Consider the following 22,271-nt stretch of genomic DNA (forward strand, 5'->3'; position numbering starts at 1 on the left):
ATGCGTCGGTCTGAAAAGCTGAGTGACTTTAAGCATGGTCTGTGATGGTGGCCACCTTTAAAGTAAGACTGTGAAATTTCATCCCTGCTGGATATTCCCCAGTCAACTGTTAATGATATTATTAGAAAGTGGAGGCATTTACGAACAATGGCAACTCAATCTCAAAGCAGAAGACCACATAAAATCACAGAGTAGAGTCAATGACTGCTAAGGAGTGTTGTGTCTGAAGGTCTCCAAAAACCAGCTGAATCTAAAGCTGAAGAGTTAGGAACTTTCACTGGCATTGATGTAAGTGCAAAAACTGTACGATGGGTGCTTCATGGGTCTCTGTGGCCAAGAAGCTGCATACAAGCATCACATCACCAAGTCCAATACTAAGTGTCAGATGGAGTAGTGTGAAACACACCGACACTGGGCTGTGGCGCAGTGGAGATGTGTTCTGTAGAGTGATGAATTACATTTCGATTCTGGGATTGGCGGATGCCAGGAGAGCATTACCCTCCTGACTGCATTGGGCTAACTGTGAAGTCTGGTGAAGGAGGGATAACGGTAGAGGGCACAGTGCCTGACATCACAACTTCCTAACTGAATGAATGAGCACAAATTCACACAAAACATTTCAAAATCCAATGATATTGACATCCAAGAGATAATCTCAGTCTAAATCTGCGTTCATTACATCAGTATTCACTCATATCAAGTATACGATTGGAACTCCAGTTTGGTATACTGTTATGACCATTTCTACCTGATTTGTTTATTGTTTTCCAACCAAAAATCAAACGCAAATAACCATGAAGCAAAGTCGCATGGAAGGACATTCTTTCCCAAGAATGAAGGTCAGACTTTCATTTGAAGCATTTTTGTTTTAATTTCAAACCACTTGAGAGTTAAACAGTATTGATTTGTGTTGTGATTAGATTTAATGTAGGAGCTCGGTCAATAGTTGAATGTGTTACATGAAACACTGTTGACCTCCGCTGTGTGTGGCAGAAAACACACTGAGGTCGTATCGTATACATTAATACACTCCTTAGTTTATCAAAATTGGTTTTACTTTTAGTTATGCTTCTGATCTTTCTTTTTCCTCTCCAAAGTGTGAGGAGCTGCTTACTGAGTTCATCACACTTTTATAAAGCTGTATGACACCTCTTAGGAGAGTTTACGCTGCATATTAAAGTCAGTAGCCTGTGGTAGACAGACCATAGTAGTGGTTTGTAGGGATGTAAACTCTAGTAATAGCATTAACATTAGTGTTCTCTCTCCTTTCACAAATTACAGAGCCACAGGGTCCAATACTCTCCCCTGGACTCCAGAGACCGCAGTCATTGATTTACTAATGAAGGACGTGGAGAGAATGGGAGATGCACAATGCTGATTGGAGAAGGCGGTCAACAGGTTTGATAGTGTTCCTCTTCCTCGGGGTCTCTGAGGACCGGTAACCTTCAGATTAACTGCTGAACACACGAGTGCTGTTATCAGTCAGGTTTTTAAACTTTGCCAGTGAAAATCAAATTATATCAATTGCAAAAAAACAAACATAGAAGAATCAAGAAATGTGTAATTTATTTTTTATTACAAATAAATTCAATGCAAATCCTGCACACTTTCCAAATTACACAAATCTGTCAATGTTTTGGTGATGTATTGACACAATTTAGACAGTATGCAGGAGTTCACTTGATTCTGATGGATTTATTCCTCTCCTACATACACAGTTTCTTTTAATCGTCTTTATTTTGACACTATCAATGATAAAAATAAGAGATTTTATCTTTTAAAACATGACGTCTTGACAAGCATCAACACTTTCTGACAGCCTTAGATTAGAGTATAGTCCAGAGGTGTCCAGACTACAGCCAAACGGGCCATTTGTGATATAAAAATGAAGACAAACTTGTTAGACCCCCATACATTATTTTAAGTATTTCTTAGTGATGTTAAACAGGACAATGAATTTTTAACACATTTCCAAACATCCATGTTGTTTTTGAATACTTATATTATTTTACTTTGCACACAGAAACAAAATTATGTCACAACAAAGAAAAACTACTAGGGTCAAAATTATTACCCCCCTTTAGAACTGACCTTTCTGTTGAGTCTCAGCACAAACCACTGTTTTGAAATGATGTTTTTTAACTTTGTAATGCTCAAAACTTGTAAAATCAAATTAAAACTGAGGGTTATCTTCCAATTTAGACCCAGTATAAAAACCTCCGAAAAGGTTTGAGCTGTCACTGTGAAAGCATTACGCCAAAAACAAAAGAAAGACTTGAGAAAAAGAATTGTTGATGCTCACAAAACAGAGGGGAGGACATACAAAGTTATCACAGCGTTTCCAAGTGTCAAGAATTGGAGTGAGAAGTGTCATCAAGAAAGTCAAAGAGAGCCACACAGTCCTGAAGAAGCCTGACAGAGGTAGGAGGAGAAAGATTTCAGAGACTCTGGAAAGAAAACTAGTAAGAGATGTGTCTAAAGACCCACGAACAACTAACAAGACAATGGAAATTATAGTCTCAAAGCACTAGAGCCCTGTAAGGTTGCAGATCAAGAAAAATGCCACTTTTGCAAAAGAGACTCCTTCGAGCCAGACTGAAGTAGGCTAAGGACAACCTGGGAGAAGATTTTGGAGTGTGTAAGAATCTTTGGTCAGATGAGACCAAACTAGAGCTCTTTGACCACAGAGATGTTGCTTATATCAGAAAAAGAAGCGACAGGTGTATAAGCCAAAGAACATCGTCCCCACAGTGAAATGCAGCAATGGGAGTATTATGCTTCATTGCATCTTGTACTGGGAATCATGTAAAGGTGGAAGGAATCATGAGGAAAGGATATGTGAAGATTTTGAAAGAAAACCTCAAACAGTCAGCAGAAAAACTGGGCCTGGGTCATCGTGAGGAACTACCTCAGAACAGAACAGACCACAGTGAACGTTACTGACTGGCCTGCACACACAGCCCTGACTTGAATCCCACTGAAAATCTGTTGGGTGAACTAAAGACCAAGGTCCATGCAAGAAGACCATCAAATCTGGAGGAGCTTAAGAAATTCACCAAAGAAGAATGGGCTGGGATTCCTCAAGAGACGTGTCTGAGACCCATGGGGGGACTAATAATTTGGTTTTCATGAAATCATTTTGTTTCTGTGTGCAAAGTAAAATAATGTAAGCACCCAAAATAAAGCTAGGGTGTTGGGTACAGCTCCGTTGAAAAACATCCTCACTCTTTTAAACAGCACTTGGGAAATATTTAAAAACTGAAATTTTAATGGGGGGCTAATAATTTCGTGCTCATCTGTATTTTTAGAGATTATTGATTCACTCCCCAAGGTTTGGATTGTGGCTCTCACAAAGGTATTTTTTCAACAGTTTGGCCCTTTGGTTGAGTTGGGTTGAGTAACACTTCACTAAAGGTCAGGTATATTAAAGTGGCTCAGTGATGCTTACATCTGACTTCCTGTGGCCCTCACTGAAAGAAGTTTGGACACCCCCACTACTGTAAATCACCCCAGTGCACAAGACTGAAATAGAAGTAAGAATGACAAAAACATGGCTTGGGTAGTTTTGTTTTTTATAAAATGATATGAGTATTTTTATAACACTTTTTGACATCAACATACCTCTTCATAAAACACAATATTAGAAGCCATAAAATCACATTTATCTGTTTACATAAACTCCAGGCACAAAGCCGTGATAGCATCTTTTGGTCATCTTAAACATTCTTATATATTCATATATTTTAAACATCCTTGCAGAGTTCATACAGCAAATGAATAAAGTGTTCAAATAGCAAATAAAATCAGGTGGAAGAGCCATCTATTAGTTCATATGGTCCACTCAAACGTGACAATATCAAAGTGTCCATTAAAGTACTTCTGGTGACGATGAGAACAACCAAGAAACACCGATAGAGAGAGAGAGAGAGAGAGAGAGAGAGAGAGCGAGCACAAAAACCTGGTTGTTCATATACAGTACTGCATTCCTCGCTGTCAAAATGCAACACGTCCGGCATCATGAGCACTAAAGCTGGATTCTCCAGACACTAGTAATTTGTTAAAACACACACCTTAATGTTTATCATCACATGACTCCAAAACAATTACAGTTAGATACAGCAGGCCAGTGTTACATTACAAAAACAGGATGTGATGAGTGGAGGCTGGTACACAGAATTTATTGCAGTGCACACCAAACATCAATAAACAATGTCTTCTGAGCGATCGCCTTCGAAAACTTTTTTGATTTGTCTCACATCACGACTGGAACCTGATCATGAAGTTTCATTTTATTATTAATATCAGTATTTCTAATGTCAGAAGACACTTATCTAAGAACGAAGCAGTATCGGCTGAATGAAGACTATCGATGACCGTGAGGCGGCTGCATCTGAAACATTGATCTGAGCAAATTCATGCAAACACACACTAAAACTCTACAGTTCAACTTCACTCACGCTATTTTTGTCATAGAGTATTACAGGCCTCAAAGAAGAAGACCTTTTTTGCAAGCAGACATCTCCCTGAAAAGGTACTGTCCATGAAAAATATGGCCTTTTATATTAATGTTAACACAGATCAACGACCCAAAATCCACAATAGTCTCACAGAAACAGTATACAGGTATATACATGTACATAAAACACATTTGAGAAACAGAATAGAATTTTGTATTTGAATACTTATAGTTTCAGTGCAATCAGAGTGGTAAAGACCCTATATGATGGTCAACTGCAGTGTCATCTGGCTCATGTTCAAGTAGATTGATGAGGTTAGGATGCCTAAGAAGAAGTACAACATCGGCCTGCTGATTTCTTTGCAACCGCTCTCTGAATAGTGAAGCCCTACAGTTGTAGATGTGATGAGAAACATGGGACAATCTAATGAGGATTGTTCTGCATTGCAATAAACTATTTCTTTACATTGGCTTTTTGGAACTAGTAACCGTTTCACTTGAATACACAGAATGAATTAAATATCTAATATAATGCTTATTTGTGCAATCCAACATGGAGAGTCTGTGCTTTTTTCTTTTGGAAGCAGACTCACCACTGGTTTAAGAGTAGCCGCGCTCAGAATACATCTTCCCCGCTGGTTCCTGCACATACTCTTCCGTCTTATCCCAGTCCTGCACCCAGCCGCCGTTCAGCTGCGCAGTGGCCCCATAGCTTTTAGCTGGACCACCCATGGCGCCGTACCCCTGCGTGATGTCGCCCGTCTCCTCGGCCAGCTCATCCTCGTCGATGAAGCCGCACTTCTCCTCGCTGGTTTCTTCAGGGTCGGCCCACGGCTGCTTCTCCCCGGATGCAAAGAGGCCATAGAACACCACGCCCCCATAATGCACCAGTGAGGCGATGAGGAAGACGTATTGCCACTCTTCTCGTGTCTGCAGACAGAGGGAGGCGTTAGTCAGGCTGAATCACTTATTCAAGGTCCTGATGCTGACCTCTTGTCATCAGAAATGGGCTTGAGCCGTGTTCTCATAAGAGACTCCTGTATTTTGGTTTTTGTGTATGTTTTTCACTCTGAATTAATGGATGTAGTTGGTGAAAGGTTTTGTCAATGTGAAAACAGATTTATATAAAGTAATGACGATTAAAAATATGCAAGTTTAAAAAGTGGCTGCATGAATGTTCCCCCCTTTAAAGTGACTGATTTTATTCAACAGAGGTTCAGCCAATGGGTGCTAAAGGATCAGGATCACCTGAGTGCAGTGAATGTGTCTCGTGATTTTAGTATAAAGACAGCTGTTCCTGGAAGGACCATTCACTGGCTAATCAGAATCCCTGGCTACCATCACACCATGAAGACAAAAGAACACTCCAAGCAACTCAGAGAAAAAGGTTATTGAAAAGTATGAGTCACAGGATATTTCCAAAAATTTCCAAGGCACTGAATCCCCCAGGGTTCAGTTAAATCAATCATGAGGAAATGGGAGGAGTATGGCACAAGAGTAAATCTGCCTAGATCAGGCCATCCTCACAAACTGAGTGACCATGCAAGAAGGAGTTGAGCAAGAGAGGCCTCCAAGACACCTATGGCTACTCTGAAGGAGTCACAAGCTTCAGCTGCTGAGATGGGAGAGACTCTGCATACAACTGTTGTCTGGGTTCTTCATCAGTCATAGCTTTATGGGAGAGAAAACCACTGTTGAAGAAAACTCAGATTAAATTTCGACTCGGCGAGAGTTTAGCCAAAGGCTTGTGGGAGACACCAAAGTTTGTTTGTCAGAAGAAACTAAAATGTTGCCTTTTGGCCATTAGACAGCATGTTATGTTTGGCGGGCACCAAACACAGCACATCACCACACACACCTACCCACTGTAAACTGCAGAGGTAGCAGCAGGTTGAAAGGTTGTTGGTAAAATGAATGCAGCAAAATATAGGAAGAATTTAAGATTTATTTTTCCAGGAAGACAACAACTTGAAGCATACATCAAAATTTATACAGAAATTATTTAAAGACAACAAGGTGAAAGTTCTGGAGAGGCCGAGTCAAAGCACAGACCTCAGTCCAATAGAGAATTTGTTGCTAGACTTGAAAAGGGCTGATCCGCATATTTATGTAGTCACTTATTTTACATTACATGTTAATGTTTAGTTGACATTACTTGGTAGGAATCTGTTTCCACTGAGACACGAAAGAGTTTTTTGCAATTTTTTTGGTCAAAAAAAGCCAAAATACTTTGACTGTGTCTGATATATAAAAATAAATAAAAGGGTAAAACATACAGAAGGCTGAGTACAAACTTTAAAACATGACACATAAATGAGATAATTTAACCGCAGAGAAGTTATTTTTGTATCAGACTGTTAACATTTTTATATCTTCTATAACTCTCATATGGGGGTCTTAAGGAACTGATTCTCTTTAGGAGCCAGCCTCCTCTGGCTGTGAGCAACAAAAACAGAAGTTACGAAACCGCCATCATTTTTGTTGTCCACTTACTCAAGCTGACTGTTGACTGGAATCTTAATGTGAATTTGTGTAAGTCTTGCTAGTGTACATTACAATGAAGATGACTGTGTTGAAAATGTCTCACCTTGTTCTTTGTCATGGCTCCCACAATTAGTGGACAGACCATCCCTGACAGCGTACCCACACCATTGGATATGCCCATGAGGATGCTGGCATAGCGAGGAGCAATGTCTAGATGGTTCACATTGAAACCTGCAGCAACAAAAGGTAGAGTTCTATAGTTCTGCACAGATTTGAAGGACAGACCTTGATAAATTATGAACTGAAAAAAAGTTTGGGCTTACCTGATATTGCGAATCCACTGAAGCCTACCGCCAAAACTAAGAAAGAGATAGCCACCCCTTTACTGTGTGAGTAACCCACCACCAATAAGAGAGTGGCCTCCATGCCAAACCCTAAAAACAACAACAAAGAAGAAGCGTTATCCAATCAGGGATACTTCTATCATATCCATTCTATAGCCAGAGGCCTTATAATGATTCTCACCTCCACAGTTCATTATTTTGCGAACCATAGTAGTGGACATGATGTTGTGGGTCCGCAGGTAGTCGGCTAACTGGCCCCCTAAGGGCACAATGATGGTCATGACCAGGTGAGGGAGTGCTGACACAATTCCCACCTGAGAAAACATCAAACAGCTGTTTGAAGCAAAATGTGACAAGAACAAAGACACTTTCATCACAAAAGTGATTCTTTCTGTCTCAGAGCCAATCTGTGAGTCTGTTTCACCCTCTGACTCCAACATCAGCTCTAAGCAATAATTCATCCGCAGTAATCCACACAGCCTGATTTAGACCCGAACCGCCTGATTTATGTCTCACACTCTCACAGGGAGGAGAAAGATTGAGGAATTTTTAGACTAAACTGAATTATTGATACGGCTGAAATGTAAACTTACTGAAAGACGAGGTAATAACCAAATCAGAGTATTTTTACATGGAACTGCTGAAGACGTTCTCTAAATACTGTTTTTTTTTCAGCAGCAGTAACTAGTGAAAGATTATTCCAAAGGAAAGCAGTGCAAAGAGGATTAAAAGTAAAGAGGATTGTTATTTGATACGTTAACGTTGACAATTTTGCAGTTGGGTGCTCTCAATCAAAACAATAACAAAAGATGGCAAGTTTAGCCCTTCAGCTCTGTAAACCAGTGTTTTGTTTCATTGATGAATTTCGCATAATGAGTGAGAAAAGCTGTTAAAAGCGGCTGTCCTCGGCGCACCAGTAGTCGAGTGGTTAAGGCCCGCACCATATACGCAGGCAACCGGGGTTCGAATCTGGGTCCCGTTCTCCTCCCTGTTTCTGGCTCTATCCACTGTCCTGTCAAAAATAAATCTTGAAAAAAAAAAAAAAAGGGGCTTTCCTTTTTAGTGCTAACAAACCTCAGGGCATTCTTTAATATCCCGCAGCACAAACCACTATGTGTAAATCATCAGCGAAACCAAGAAAACAGTTTACTGTTAGTAATTACACCTTATGAAGTGTGTTTTTTATTTAACACAGTCCTCGGCCCGTCTAGACTCTGCTTGACCTTGGGGTGCCTTGTGTGGCTAAAACATTACAGGTAGGGGAGTTTGTCATTATGGCGCTGAGCTTGGACAATTGAACTCATAAGGGATGGCAGAGAATAATTGTTGTCTATCACAAGTGAGCAGCACAAAACATGAATGAGATGCAGCAACACAGCGGCAGCTTCCAGTTCCCTCTGCACTATGAAGCAGTCTTTCATGTCATATCTAGTGTTTTCCATGACAAGTCATGTCCGTCACGGTGGCTCTGTCAAGAAAGTCACTGTAACATTCAATGTACTTAACAGTCAAAATCAAGAAACAAGCAGTTTCCAATTATTGGTTAGAAAAATAAAAATAAAACATGGTCGTTTCAGACAGACCATAATACTTTGGTAATAAAGTACGTCCCTCCTTTCTTCCTGCTTTCTCCTTCTAGCCCTTTAAAACCCCAGTGCAGCTTCAGCAGAGGGAAGGTTTATGTCAAAGCTGTACAGAGCTATAGCTGCTAGTGCTGTGCTCATGGTGATTAACACTGGTATCAATTATGATAGGGTATAATCTTTATGCTGATATTTATGATTAACTCATAAATAAGTAATATATGCAGAAATAAGCATTATAATAGGCCACAACAGAGAGCACGGTCTAGGCCTGTCTTCTTTGTAAAGTGGTTTCAAAGATTGATTGATTGATTGAGCAAAAATTGTCAACATAGGGAAAGTCATTGTTCAATTAATATAGATATTTCAATTCAAAAATTGTACTCAGTGTATCTTTCAAATGGAACTTAAAACAAAGTTAATTTTAAAGATGACTGTAAAGATAACATCTAAACTCACAACAGCTTTAGCAAACATCGAATCAGTAGACAGCTGTTTATTGACACCCTCAGTAATAGTACAAAAGAAAAACACTTTATAGTCTATCATGTTTGTGTCTATATAAGAAAAAATGTTCAAAAGTTACGCTCTTTTACCTCTGTTTTTGGTGTTTGCCCTGTCTTTTTACAGTGTTTGCTTCTTTAGGCCGGCCACACACAACAGGATTTAAAGCCTGATATGGGGCAAGATCGTGGGGGATCCTGAGAGGAGCCTCGTCACAAACAACTGTTTGCCTGAATAATCCTCGTGTGTGTGGTATCAGCACGATTGTTTTACTGCTCCAAATCGCACTGTAGCCTCCAAAATCCCGAATCATAAATATCAAACACGTTCGATATTTATGATTCCAGGTCGTAGTGTCGCTGACGGAGTACCCACAACAACCAATGAGAGTGAGCAGACGGGGTAGCGTCACAGCCGGATCATACGTAATTTCACCACTCACAACCATAAACACGGCTTTAACTTAATTCCAGCCTGGATTTCATCCTGAGTCTTTCCCATGTTTTATGATTTTGCTTCAACTGTAACACATGCCAGGGCAGCCTGCTGTGGAGGGACAGCAAGAGGATATCGACAGACCTTCATGTTTGATTGTTTTTTTCTAAAGTCTGGTGATCACCGAGGTTGCTGGCAGGTCGGCAGGTGTGTGGTCTCCAGTGATCTGACAGTCTGGCTCAGTCATTTAGTGTGCGCGTTCAGAGAATTAAAGATGAAAAATCTTTTGAAATTGTCCTCATATCTGTGGTCTCCCACAGTTTTAAAAATCGTTTCAGATTTAAATATCGTGTCATGTGTGGCCGGCCTTAGAGGTTAAAAGCTCCCCTGTACTTTCAAGCTAACCCCTAACTTTTGGCATTTACAGAAGACGGAAAATTTTAATGGCAAATTTTATACTGGTTAGACCTTGCTCACAATGTGTAACACGAAGATGTAGCACTGCTCCCCTGATGTGCCATAATAAGTGGTGCTGGAGGGATACTGAGGGAAGGACAATGACAATCTGTAACATTATTGTGTGTCTACATACACACTGTGCCTCTTAAACCTCCACAGTGATGTTACACAACCGAGACACTGATAGTGCTCTGTCACAGATGAAAAGTTTAAGTACAAGGAATAATGACAGCGAAACCACAGTCTGAAATGGCTCTCAGTTGATAGTGTGAGTTGCATTATTTAAACTTCCTTACTGTATGAAGCTGACTACTGACACTAAAAACCACCATGAGAGTGATGAGAATTATGAAGAGTAGAAAAGCTGTAACCAGATGTTAAAAAGTAGCCAAAACACAGAAAGATTGCAAAGGAATTTATAAATCTCAGTAGGTTCACAGCTGCAACCGGTTCTCCCATTAGGGAAATACTTGTCCAACACTTTATTCATTTTCAACTGAAAAGTAAAGACTGCTGTCACTATCTAGAATAGAATGGAAAATAATGGGATTAAATCTTAAGAATAAAACCATTCAAATGTGTTGTGATAACATATTTGATGAATAATATTGTGCATAATTAAAGGAGATCATAACCATAATCCTGAACAATGATCACATGATGCTGAAGGATATTTTTATGTCTGACACAGGGCGGTGTAAAGGATTTATTTACCTTGCTGATTTCAAAGCCAAACACCTCTTCAAAATATGCAGGCTGGCTGATGAGGAGCAGATAAAAGGTCCAGCTCCTGCAGAAGTTGGCCACGATAATTGCATAGACGGGCATGGAAGAGAAGAATTTCCTCCAGGGAGTCTTGAATTTCTGTTCAAACAAACAGAGAATGAGCTGGATGTACAGCACTCAGCGTATGGTTATAAATAACAGACAGACCGAGAACTCACCTCCACTGCACCCATCAGCTGAGCGCTTTCACCGATGCTCTCCTCGATGTAACGACGCTCTTCGTCACTGATGGTCGGGTGTTCTGCTGGGCTCTCGTAGGACACTAAGATCCAGAACATGTACCAGAAGATCCCAAAGCATCCTGAAAATATGAGATTGGAACTTCAGGGATAAAACTTTGATCATTTCAGACTCATAGTGCTCACACCAAAAGGTCTTTGTTGTTTTTATTTAGGTTTGTTAAGCAACCGAGTCAAATGTCAGATTCTAATGGAAGTAAGATTACATAACATTTGGTTTGTGGTTGGTGCCATCTTCAGCACCTTTTACATTGTCAGTTCAAGGCACCCATGCTCTACCATGTGAAATGCAATGGGGTTGAAAGGTGTGGCACCATTAAGCCGGCATACAACAAGGGTAGTATCTGGAATTTGCCAATTGCTTGACTAAAAGTGGCACCCTCCCTAATCAGCATTAAAATTATTTGGTTAAATTGATATTTTTTATCAATTAAGGCCTAAACTGTAGCACAACCACCAACCGCTACCCAGCACCATAGCTCATTTTAGAGCCTTGGTTCAAAAACAATTCAGCAACACCATGAAAGTGAGTGAAACATGCTCACCCCATTGAGGCAAAGCAGCCGTCAGAAACCAGATTAGTTTGTGTTAAGTCATTTTGCATGTAGCTAGTTAGTTCTATCAGCCGGCAATGTGCATCTATGCTTCTGGAGGCAGAGCTTTGAAAGGAGAATCGAAAGGAGTAATGAATTTGTTTAATTGCTTCTACGTTGCCTTAAGAAAGGCTAATGTAGTGGATGGGGAACTGAGCTTAAGAGGCCGAACAGTTGGTGAGCATGTGTATTTCTACATTCTTTGTTAGACTTTTTCGTACTGGAGTCCATAAGAATACATAAGCTTCTGGAGTTAGCCTCAAGTGAAAATGAGAGGAGCTCTTAAGCTTTGGCTTCATGGTCAGCCTTGAGGTTCGGGCTTTTGTGAGAGTGCAGATGGGTAAATGAAGCAAGCTGAGTAAAATCAGCTTCACTGCACTATATATTCACACTCATTCACTCCTCATTCACACTGAAAGCTGCTAAGTATTGTGGTCATCCCATTCATGCACATCCATAAACATTCACACACCACTGATGCATGATATCCTTCTGAGTCCTGAGCTTTTGATTGAAATGCTTTTTTAGTTTCTTACATTTATCTGGGATAAGTAGGACCTGAAAGGTGTAAAAAGAATTCATTTCGACCTAAAAGGATGTCCAAAAATCTCCTGAAGGTAAGAAAAGATCTGAGAGAGGGAGGGTGGAGTCAATTTGATGATGGACCACAAGGACTTGTTGAGGCCATGCATCAACAACAAAATTTTCACTTAAAGTTCTAGGTTTCTTGGAAATTTCCCTTCCCAAATCCACACAAATTCTGTATAATCTCAAAGAAATTACCTCGAATTTCAGTGATAGTTCTTAAACATATTCTAAAGTGCCAACATATTTTAAAGTACCCCAAGATTTTTTAAAAATATTCCACAAATGTTTCATGAAACTTTGTTGTACCCTTTTTAATTTATTTTTTTACCCATTTTTTTTACCCTATTTTGTGTACCCTTTTTATTTTTGTTTATTGTACCCTAGCATTAACATTCCAATAAAAAATAATATGAGGAAAATTTTCAAGCAAGTTTCCCAAAATTTTAAAGTAAGTTCCACCCGATATCTTCAATAAAAATCCCCAAAATTTTAGATTACTTTCCCCTCAAATCCATCAAAAATTATATTTCAAAAAATCCAAACAAATTCACTAAAATTTCTCTGAAAACTTGGTAAAAAAAAAAATTAGAAGGAAATTCCAGGAAAAATGTCCAAATCAAATAATAAAAATAAATTCAAATTACCATATAGTACCTAAAAATTTCAAAGCATCCCATCCCCAAATAATGTTAAATCAAACACTCCAAAATAAACAAACACAGCCTGAAAAAAAACTTTTTTGTTATATCAAGTCAAGATGAATTTAACATTTTTAGTTATCCAACCCTGGTATTAGTAATGGTATTTTTTTTTAACTAAATGCATAATCTTCACCTTTTTTTAACGCATCTCATCTGAAGCTTATGATTTTTTACTTTACCTTTAATACTAACTATATCAAACTAATATTTATTTATAAATAAACGAGTTAATATTTCATAAAGCATTTTAACAAAATAAGCAGAATAAAGTGAATGGAGAAAAATGTGTTTTTGTAAAATGAACAAAACCATCACATGATGGTGTTGACTATCTTACGGAGTTGACCATAGGGGTAAAAATTATTGGCCTAAACTAGCTTTTTAACCCAAATAATCTTAATTAACTGGAGATAAAGAAAAATAATGAAAAATGAAAGCTAAAAAGCAAGCTCTGGACATGTTCTGTTTATTTTTGCTTTTAATCAAATAGTGATTGGACCCCCAAGTTTGGATTGCAGCTCTTATGAAGGTATTTTCCAACATTATGGCTCTTTGGTTGAGCTGCAGAAACAAAGTCCAGTGGAACTGAAAGGGTTACTGCTTTAGGTGTATTTTTTACTCTTGTATAGGCTGTATAATTTTGCTTCAGGATGTTAAATCCCATCATCTCCTGACACTGAAACTCACCATACACGTAGAAGACAGAGGACCATCCCGTGTACTGGACCAGGATCCCGGCCAGAGGCATGGCTATCACTGCACCAGCGTAGGATCCTACAAGAGACAGAACATCATGACGGAGCAGAATCTGACCCTGACTGCTGATTCTGAGAGAAATGTTGTCGCAGTGTTTGGTGACAAACGTGTACAGTGAATGTAAATGCACAATTCAGGGACAATATTTTGTAACTCTAAACCTGCATCCCAGTGTATGTGACGACAAAACCTGTTGGTGTATTTTCACAGAAATGTGGCTATTTCATACCACAGAAAGAGATGGTTGCCAGACGACTTCGTTCCAGGGGTGGAGCCCATTTACTCCAGATCCCATGGCATGCTGGGTAGGTGACTCCCTGCACAGACAGAAGGATTCACATAGTATAAACACACGAGTATCACTTCAGTTTTATCCACACGAGGCAAATAATGATTCCTAACTGATCAGTTAGGATAGTTTTTACATTTCTGTAACATCAGAGCAGTTCTCCTTGATTGACGCAGCCAGTTCTCATTTGTCACAGACTCGTAGGATAAATTGTAGTTAATAACAAACAGACTGACGTGCATCGTACCTGACCTTTCTAATAAAGACTAATGGCTGAGGTGTGAGTCAGTGCAAATTCAAGTGGACTACCCGCTTCATGGAGAAAAAACTGAATCGCTCCCTATTAAATCTTCATTACACACTAAGTGGCATACAATCAACTATTGATAGACACAAATTGCTGGGGCTTGCAGTGGGAGACACCCTGAAATGCTAATGTTTAATTTGCAGTAATAAGTCGATGGGCGAGAACATGGTCCACTCTCTCTCTCTCTCGCTTTCTCTTACATGAGCTGCTTTTGAATCGACAGCACGCAGCAAAACAAAAAAAACAAAAGAGGATGACCTTCAGTCCGATAAAAGCGTCCCTCCCTGAAGTCTTCTCCTTTCTGTGGAGCTGTGGGAGCCGCCCTCATCCAGAGCTTTTTATCCCTTTTGTTCTACGTGTTTCTATGTGAACATGAGGCTGAACTAACACACATAAGCTCCTGCTATTCAGAGGTTTTACGTTTGCTGCCTGTGTGCTAGTCTGGTAATTGTAGACAGTATTATGATTAGATCATCTAAACAATGGGCTTTTTTCCCAGTGAAAATTCAAACAGAAGGACAGTAAAACTGCTTAAACTCTGAATGTCAGGACATTTTCATTAGGGGTTCGAGTTTAGCCCTTAGCTTGATAATGAGCCGTTGTTTTCGAGTGTCTAAAAGGTCAAGATGTGATGGATAAACAGAGCATCAGTACCTCCACCAGGCCCTGCAGTATCCTCACAAAGATGACACATCCATAGTGCACGCGGGCGGCAGAGGGAATGATCATGTTCAGGGTGGATGTCAGCACGATGGCAGCTCCAAAAACTCTGCATGAACAATGTGTTAGTAATATTAGTCAGGATATCAACAAAACAAGACCATTAAATTCAATACAGGAGCTTTAAATGTTCAATTTTAAGGCAGTTTAAGAGGCTTCAGATAGCATACAATGATCCTCTTTGTAAAGGAGGAAAAATCAGTCCTAATTGGGCAGCACAGACACAGACACACACAGCAGGCCGTCCTTCAGTGTGAGGGGAGTGTAGACAGGAGGTGTTTGCAGCAGAAGGCGTCAGTGGGCTCAGCTGACTTGGCATGAGGAAGCTCTTCAAAGATTTGCATCTTATTTAGATCCCATCTCTCTTGTAAAAAATCTCATTATCCTGTATGATATTCATGTGTAACATACAGTATGGTGTAACCTTATCCTAACATGCTTAATGGTGCATGACTTTTCTGAACAACAGAAACATCTGAAAACATTTTTAGCCACATTTAACTTGTGTCTTTTGCAGAATAATCAATGTTTGTGGAAATCATATTAAAAAGAGGCTGCATGGCCATTGAATTCATACACCAATCATCACCAAGAAGCATTTCACACCGAGCTGTGGCTGCTGTGGTTGCCATGTCTGTGAACATAAAGGATTAGACACGGTGGTCCCATGGGATCTCATTAACATGAGGAGGCACGCCTGGTGGGCATCAGCCAAATCCCCAGTTTATCTGCTGTAAGGTCAGACCGACTCCTCCAAACCAGGAACACCACATGCACTCATACTACAAACATTACAGTCATATTTTCATTTTAAAATGTCAGAGAAAGGGAAGCTAATATTTAGATTGATTGATTGAATGTCATTATTGTGTCATGAATAGAAAATATGCCCAGGCTTACCAGACACCAGAATTCACTCAAAAAAATGGAAGGCAGAAGTAGACGCCTGGTAGAATAATACTACTCAGACTAATCATTGCTCCAAAATATTTAAGGATTATAAATAAACATTTCATTCATCAGGGGTGGTCTTATCTCATCAAAATGTGTACCCATCTTCAGTCCACCACTCTTAATGAGTAGATTTCCTTCACTTGGTCTAGATTTGCTGGCTTGTTACTGGTTTACCAAATACTTTTTGTTGATCATGTAAGATCATCCTATATGGTGATAAATACAGGGGTACCTCAGGGCTGAATCTTAAGACCACTTCTGTTTTCATTGTATATTAATGGCATTACTAAACCAATAGCAAAATGTAAGACTAATCCTTATACTGACGATACAGTCTTATACACTTATGCACCTTTGTACAGTCAAGCTCTCTCTCAACTGAAACATGATTTCAATTTTTAGCAACAAACTCTGATTAATCCAAAGCTCACACTGTTCCCCACAAATTTCCTCACTTTTACCAACCATGTTTGCCACTTGTAACCAATTTTTCCCACTTTTTTATCCGATTTCAACGTTTTTTCCCACCCATTTCTGCCATTTTTAAACCTTTCCACCCCAATTTTCTGCCTGTTTTTGCCACTTTCCACCTATTGTTGCCTCTGTTGAATTATCACCATTGTTAACTCCTTTTTAACACTCTTTGCCCATGTTTTCCATTTAGAACTACATTTAACCAATCTAACCCATTTTTCTGCCCTTTATAGCTTCTATTTGCCACTTTACATAATTTTTTTCCACTTTTTGGACAGTTTTCTCACTGTTTTCAAGAGTACCTTGATGCAGACAAGATGGCCGACATACATCCAATCTATACCGAAAGTCTCACCTGGAAGTCCGTACGTCTAAGGTTAGGCTTAGCCATTAAAACCTGAGTGGTTAAGTTCAGGGTAAGGCAGTGGAGAAGGTCATATATTTGAGATCAAGCACCAAGGGTTAGGCTTAGGCACGAAAAAGACTGACAAACACTGGCAGCTGAGTCCAACATGAAGAAGAAACTTCCGCTTGGGACTTCCGGCATGGATTGGATGTATAGCAACGCCCATGTCAGCCATCTTGACTGCAGTTGGGTCCCTCTCAGTGTTTTGCCACTCAACACCTATTTTTGCCACTTCTTTTTGGCATTAATACTCCATTAATTTTTTGCTGTTTAAGCCAATTTAAGTTGCTTTTAACTCATTTTTGCCTCTTATTTTTGCCTTTATTTTTTACATATTTTTGCTGCTTTATTGGCAATTGTGCCACTTCTTTGCCTCTTTTCATAACAATGTTATCATATCCATTAGAGTTACCTCAATTTTTCTGTTTTATTTTCTGGCATCCTGATATTTGTGCACATCATGGCCTAGGTTTGAAGTCTAACATTACTTTCCACATGCTTTAGTTCAATGTGCTCATCCACATTGTTAACTTTATTTATAAAAAGAAATTTCGTTTTAAGAAACTGGGTTTTCATTTGGAAAAGGGCTATATATGTACAGCCGCTTACATAGATACAGTTCCTGTTTTGTTGCTTTAATAATAAGAAATAACAGCTGTATCACAATGTGATTTATTAACCAGGGCATGTGATTTTTTTGCCATTATTCCACAGATTTTTTTCTCTTCTTTCTTTTATTGTATTGCTCCATGGCACCCCTGGAAAAGAGACCACTGTCTATTTGGTTTCTCCCTGCTAAAATAATACATGAATAAAAAAAGAAAGGACAATATAATCCTCCTTCTTTCTTTACTTAAGATATCTTTAGACCCCACCCATAACATCTGGATTTGTTCTAGGCAGTGATCACGTGCTGTTACCTGTTTGCAGCCAGTCTGGAGGCGATGTACCCTCCTGGTATCTGAGTGACGATGTAACCCCAGAAGAAGGAGCCATGAATCATCCCCACCGTCTCCGGGTCCCAGTTGAATTTAGCTTTCTTTAAAACACATTCACATAAACACATGAAGACATATTTTCAGGAAACAGATCAGTCATGAATGAAAAGCCTCTTGTGGGTGGAAAATACCGTACAAGAGAGTTTTTTTCCTGCGTAATGACGTTAGAGGGGGAAAAAATCCAGACTTCAATCTACATTTTTTTCTCTCATAGAAAAAACAAGTTGTGAAAAAAATACTGATAAAACTCCAACCAGGCCAAACACCTTTAAAGTAGGACTGACTAGCCTGCTACATGTAGCTACAGTGAGGGTGTGTCTTTAGGCCCTCATCACTAATCAAACACAGGGGCTCGTGCGGGGGTTTGAGGGGGCGGCACCTCTTTGATGATGATCTTGCCGTTCTGATGGATGGTGTGGTTGTTGACCATGCTGACGATGGCCACACCCAAGTTACACCGGATACCGAAGGAGATGCAGAAGCCGATGCCGCTCAGCATAGCGATGATGTATCTGCGCGGGAGTCCGAAGCACGTGCAGTCACACAGGGGCGCCTTCCGCTCCGTGTCCGCCTTGGGTCTCCCATCCTCCGTCAGCTCGATCGCTTCACTGGTTTGCTGCTTCTTTTCCAGCCTCCTGTTCGGTTAAATATCATTTCTTTTTAGGTAAAACTCACGGTTTCAATGGAACAAAATTCCTTGTTTTTTTAAGAGCATTAATCGGGATTTTTTAATTATTATTTTGCTGATTTTCCACAATAACAGCAACAATCAATCATATGATTATTATAAGTGCAGTCTTTTACATTTATACAGCCTCTAAAAATGCCTTTCATCTTCACTTACAACCTCAGGCCTTTACAATATCTTAATTTTAGCATCTAACTTGGATCAGGCCTTTAAATCAGCAGCTTTTCGTGTAAAATCACTGTTTTTAATTTTTCCCTCCATTCCCAAACTCTCCACATTCCTGTGAGAGAAAAAGCTCGCTGGCAAACGAAGAGAAAATGACCTTAATACCGCATTGCAGCAATATCAGCAGCAGCAACCGTTGTTTGGAGACATTTCTGCCATTTTTCATTATTTATGAGCTCGTAAATGCGGCGTCGCTATTTTGATTTGGATTTAATGTGGAATTTGTTTGAAGGAATTTGAGGTGCATTTAAAAAAAAAGGGGGGGAATCGTGAAAATGTGAAGGCCTCATCCACCACTGCCACAGGCCTGAAGTCAAACCTAAGCATTTCTGTTCTGCTTTGATAGGCTTGAGTCATCTCTGATTATTTTCAATCAATCGCATCCATTTTTGTAAAATAATAGGACATGCACGTGCACTAGTGCTCGTCTTAAACGTGCAGATTTAATAGCAGCGATGATTTTTTCAGTGTTTTATGAACAAATTATAATTCCCTGTCTTTATTTTGCGTTAATTTGTGTTTTAAAAAATGAAATTAATAAGATTCTATTAATGTAAAAAATCTCCTCCACCACCTCCACATCCCCTGCTCTGATTTAATACTGAGGATCTATTTTCTCTGCCGTCCCTCATTGGACCCCATTTCATTCACATTCTCGTGCCAGTGTAAGAAAAAATAATTGATATGAAGTCCATCGATCCTGAATGAATCCAGATGGATTCATAAGGTAATAGATATCCTCCGACCTTGTGTCACGACTCGCTCTGTTTCATTAATTATTAAAAAAAAAACACCCACAGCTGCTGGTGGAGGGATCATCCTCCAGGGAAATATCTGATCCTTAAATATTCGGGCCACATCCAGCATCCTGTGCGTGATCCATCTCAGAAAGAAGAGATTTCCCCCTTTATTGTCCTTTTTTTATTCAATAGGAAATGCAATGAAAGCAAAGCTTTCTTTTTATGTGGTGTTAACATCAGGATTTGTTCTATTCTTTCAAATAATTTGTGAATGTGTAATAATAAAAAATCGTGCAAAAATGTCAATTACCTGTACAGGTTCCCCAGGGCCTTTCCTGCGATCTGTTTGAGCCCCTCTTTAGCAGAGGGGAGAGCTCGCTCCTGTCCTGGCTCCATGTCCAAAATCTCTGTAAAAATTCTATACTACTACACCAGATGGAAGTGCTGCAATAAAGAGCATATTGTTGAGATAATAATCCAAATAGCACGCCTCTGGTTTGAAGCAGAAACGCCTAGATGTCCCTGGGAACAAAAAAAAAGACGAGGAAGAAAATGGAGAAAAGAGAGGGGGAACCCGTTCAGAGTGAGAGGGCTGCTTTCACAGTCACAAAACAGCAGTCAAATAAGTCCGCTTCTGCCTTGCGCAATGTTAATCCATGCAGTGCCATCTTAAGATCCAGGCAGCGATAAGAAAATGGCCATAAAAGGGAAGAAAAAGTAGACTTTTTCGGAGTTTCCTTTGAGAACCAGAGAGGGAGGAAAGTGGTCAAAGTCAATCCGGTGCAGGTTAGAAGATCTCCGGTTTAATCAGAGGTGAGGATCTCCGGTAAGCAGCAGCCGGAGGAGGTTTCAGCACCGCGGACAGCGCACAGCTCATCTACCTGTCAGCAGCTCCGCGCAGCCCCTCCTCCCTCCCTCCGCTCCTCTCTGCTCCTTCTCTGCTCTGCTCTCATTCAATTACAACCGAAAAATCTGTTAACGGCCTCGATGGTCAATTTTACGACCTCCCGGCTTCACAAACGGGACAGGGATGCTTTAAAAGACGGGCAGACACTTAAAAATCACTCTCAGTAGCGGCCACAAAGCGCGCATCCACACCTCCACACCCTTCCTCTACATCCGGTGATTTGGGGCTAATTATACTTGTGGAGAGTGTTGGAACTTGACTCACTATTTTCTGATGTGCTTTGCCTCTAAATCAAACATACAGGGTGTTTATCTGGTTTTCACAGGCGAATTTAACATGTTATTCACGCATGTGTGATCAGACTGTACAGCAGAGTGCTCAGTCAGCCACAGAGAGGCGGTGTTGTGTAAGAACCAAATCAAACCATTACAGATAATACCTCATTCCAGCAATGCCAGGCTCCTCCTGAGCAAATTAAAAACATACACGTATTGTTTTATCCACACGGTTTTTATGATGTACACTATATGGAGCTTTAATACGGAGCTGACTCCAATAAGTGACTTTCCACCATAAAAAGCCGTTTCAATGTTGATCTGATGAAGACTTCTATCATTTCCTCAGATCATCCCACTAACCTGCTTTTGGTTTGCTTGGAGTTTTCAAATGTAGAACATCTACATAACTGTGCATTAGATAGTTTCGTAAAGCTTTTAAGATTTTAAGGGGTCATTTTTGTAATGGAGATGTGGTTACAGCACAGTTATGGCTGTTGTGGTGGAAGGCCAAATCTGATATCTTTTCAGGGGTCTCATAATCATGGCAGTGCCAAATAGAAGAAGATGACAGAAAAAGTGTCTTCATTCTGCTGTTCTGCCCTCAGCTAGGAGGCAAGTGTCTAGGTTGGATGACCAGCAAAATAAAAAGCATGGAGGGAGGGCAGACTGAGGAAGAATCACAAGAATCAGTATCATCAGTGCTGGTAAGGTACTTTTTTCAAGCAATGATCAAGTTCATTTTTAACCTTTTAACCTTTCTTAGGTAGTTTTTTGTAAAGGTTTGGCTTGATCCAGTAATCTATGGATTCCCTGTGCTTTAAAGGAGGTTTCACACTGCTTACTTTGTCCACAGGGGGCGCCAAATTTCCCTCAAACATAAAGATCCTGTTAGCTCAGTGGTACCCAACCTGAGGTCTTGGCACCCCTGGGTGGGAGGCCAAAGCTGGCCCTGTCTGTGCTGATATTGTCAAATAAGATGGTTATTTACTTTTCAAAAATCATGGTTAGAAACAGAATGTGTGGCAGGGTTTAAGGGCAACCCTGAAATTATTACATAAAGAGTATCTGTTGATTTATGTGAAAGAAAACAAATTTAAATCGTTGTAGATTTTGATGTTAAAAATTCAAAAATTTCAATTGTTTCAAGTCATAATTTTAAGACATAAAGTTGCAAATTGAGGAGACACCAAACTGAAAACAGCGGTTGGAAAGCTCCAGTTTACAGAAATGTCTCTTCTTAGTTCCTGATAGTTTAATAATTCTGGGCTAAAACCACAAGTATTTCCTTATTGATCAATCATAGTATGAAGTGATTATGCTCTCAACAGCAGGACTTGTGCAAAGAAAAACAACTTCA

The 22,271-nt window shown here is 39.8% G+C and overlaps 1 protein-coding gene across 1 annotated transcript; it reads right to left on the bottom strand.

Moving 5' to 3' along the window:
- Positions 1 to 3,561: 3,561 nt before the first annotated feature.
- slc17a6a (solute carrier family 17 member 6a) lies at positions 3,562 to 20,622 on the bottom strand. Its single transcript, XM_041796729.1, has 12 exons — positions 20,040 to 20,622; positions 18,456 to 18,711; positions 17,999 to 18,117; positions 15,179 to 15,293; positions 14,158 to 14,245; positions 13,860 to 13,946; positions 11,210 to 11,352; positions 10,980 to 11,129; positions 7,466 to 7,598; positions 7,264 to 7,374; positions 7,044 to 7,171; positions 3,562 to 5,386 (listed from the first exon to the last, which is right to left on the bottom strand). The coding sequence occupies exons 1-12, from the start codon at positions 20,123 to 20,125 to the stop codon at positions 5,057 to 5,059; spliced, it is 1,746 nt and encodes a 581-aa protein (XP_041652663.1). The 5' UTR covers positions 20,126 to 20,622; the 3' UTR covers positions 3,562 to 5,056.
- Positions 20,623 to 22,271: the final 1,649 nt, after the last annotated feature.

The sequence above is a fragment of the Cheilinus undulatus genome, linkage group 9 (genome assembly GCF_018320785.1).
Source record: "Cheilinus undulatus linkage group 9, ASM1832078v1, whole genome shotgun sequence".
NCBI classification, from domain to species: domain Eukaryota; kingdom Metazoa; phylum Chordata; class Actinopteri; order Labriformes; family Labridae; genus Cheilinus; species Cheilinus undulatus.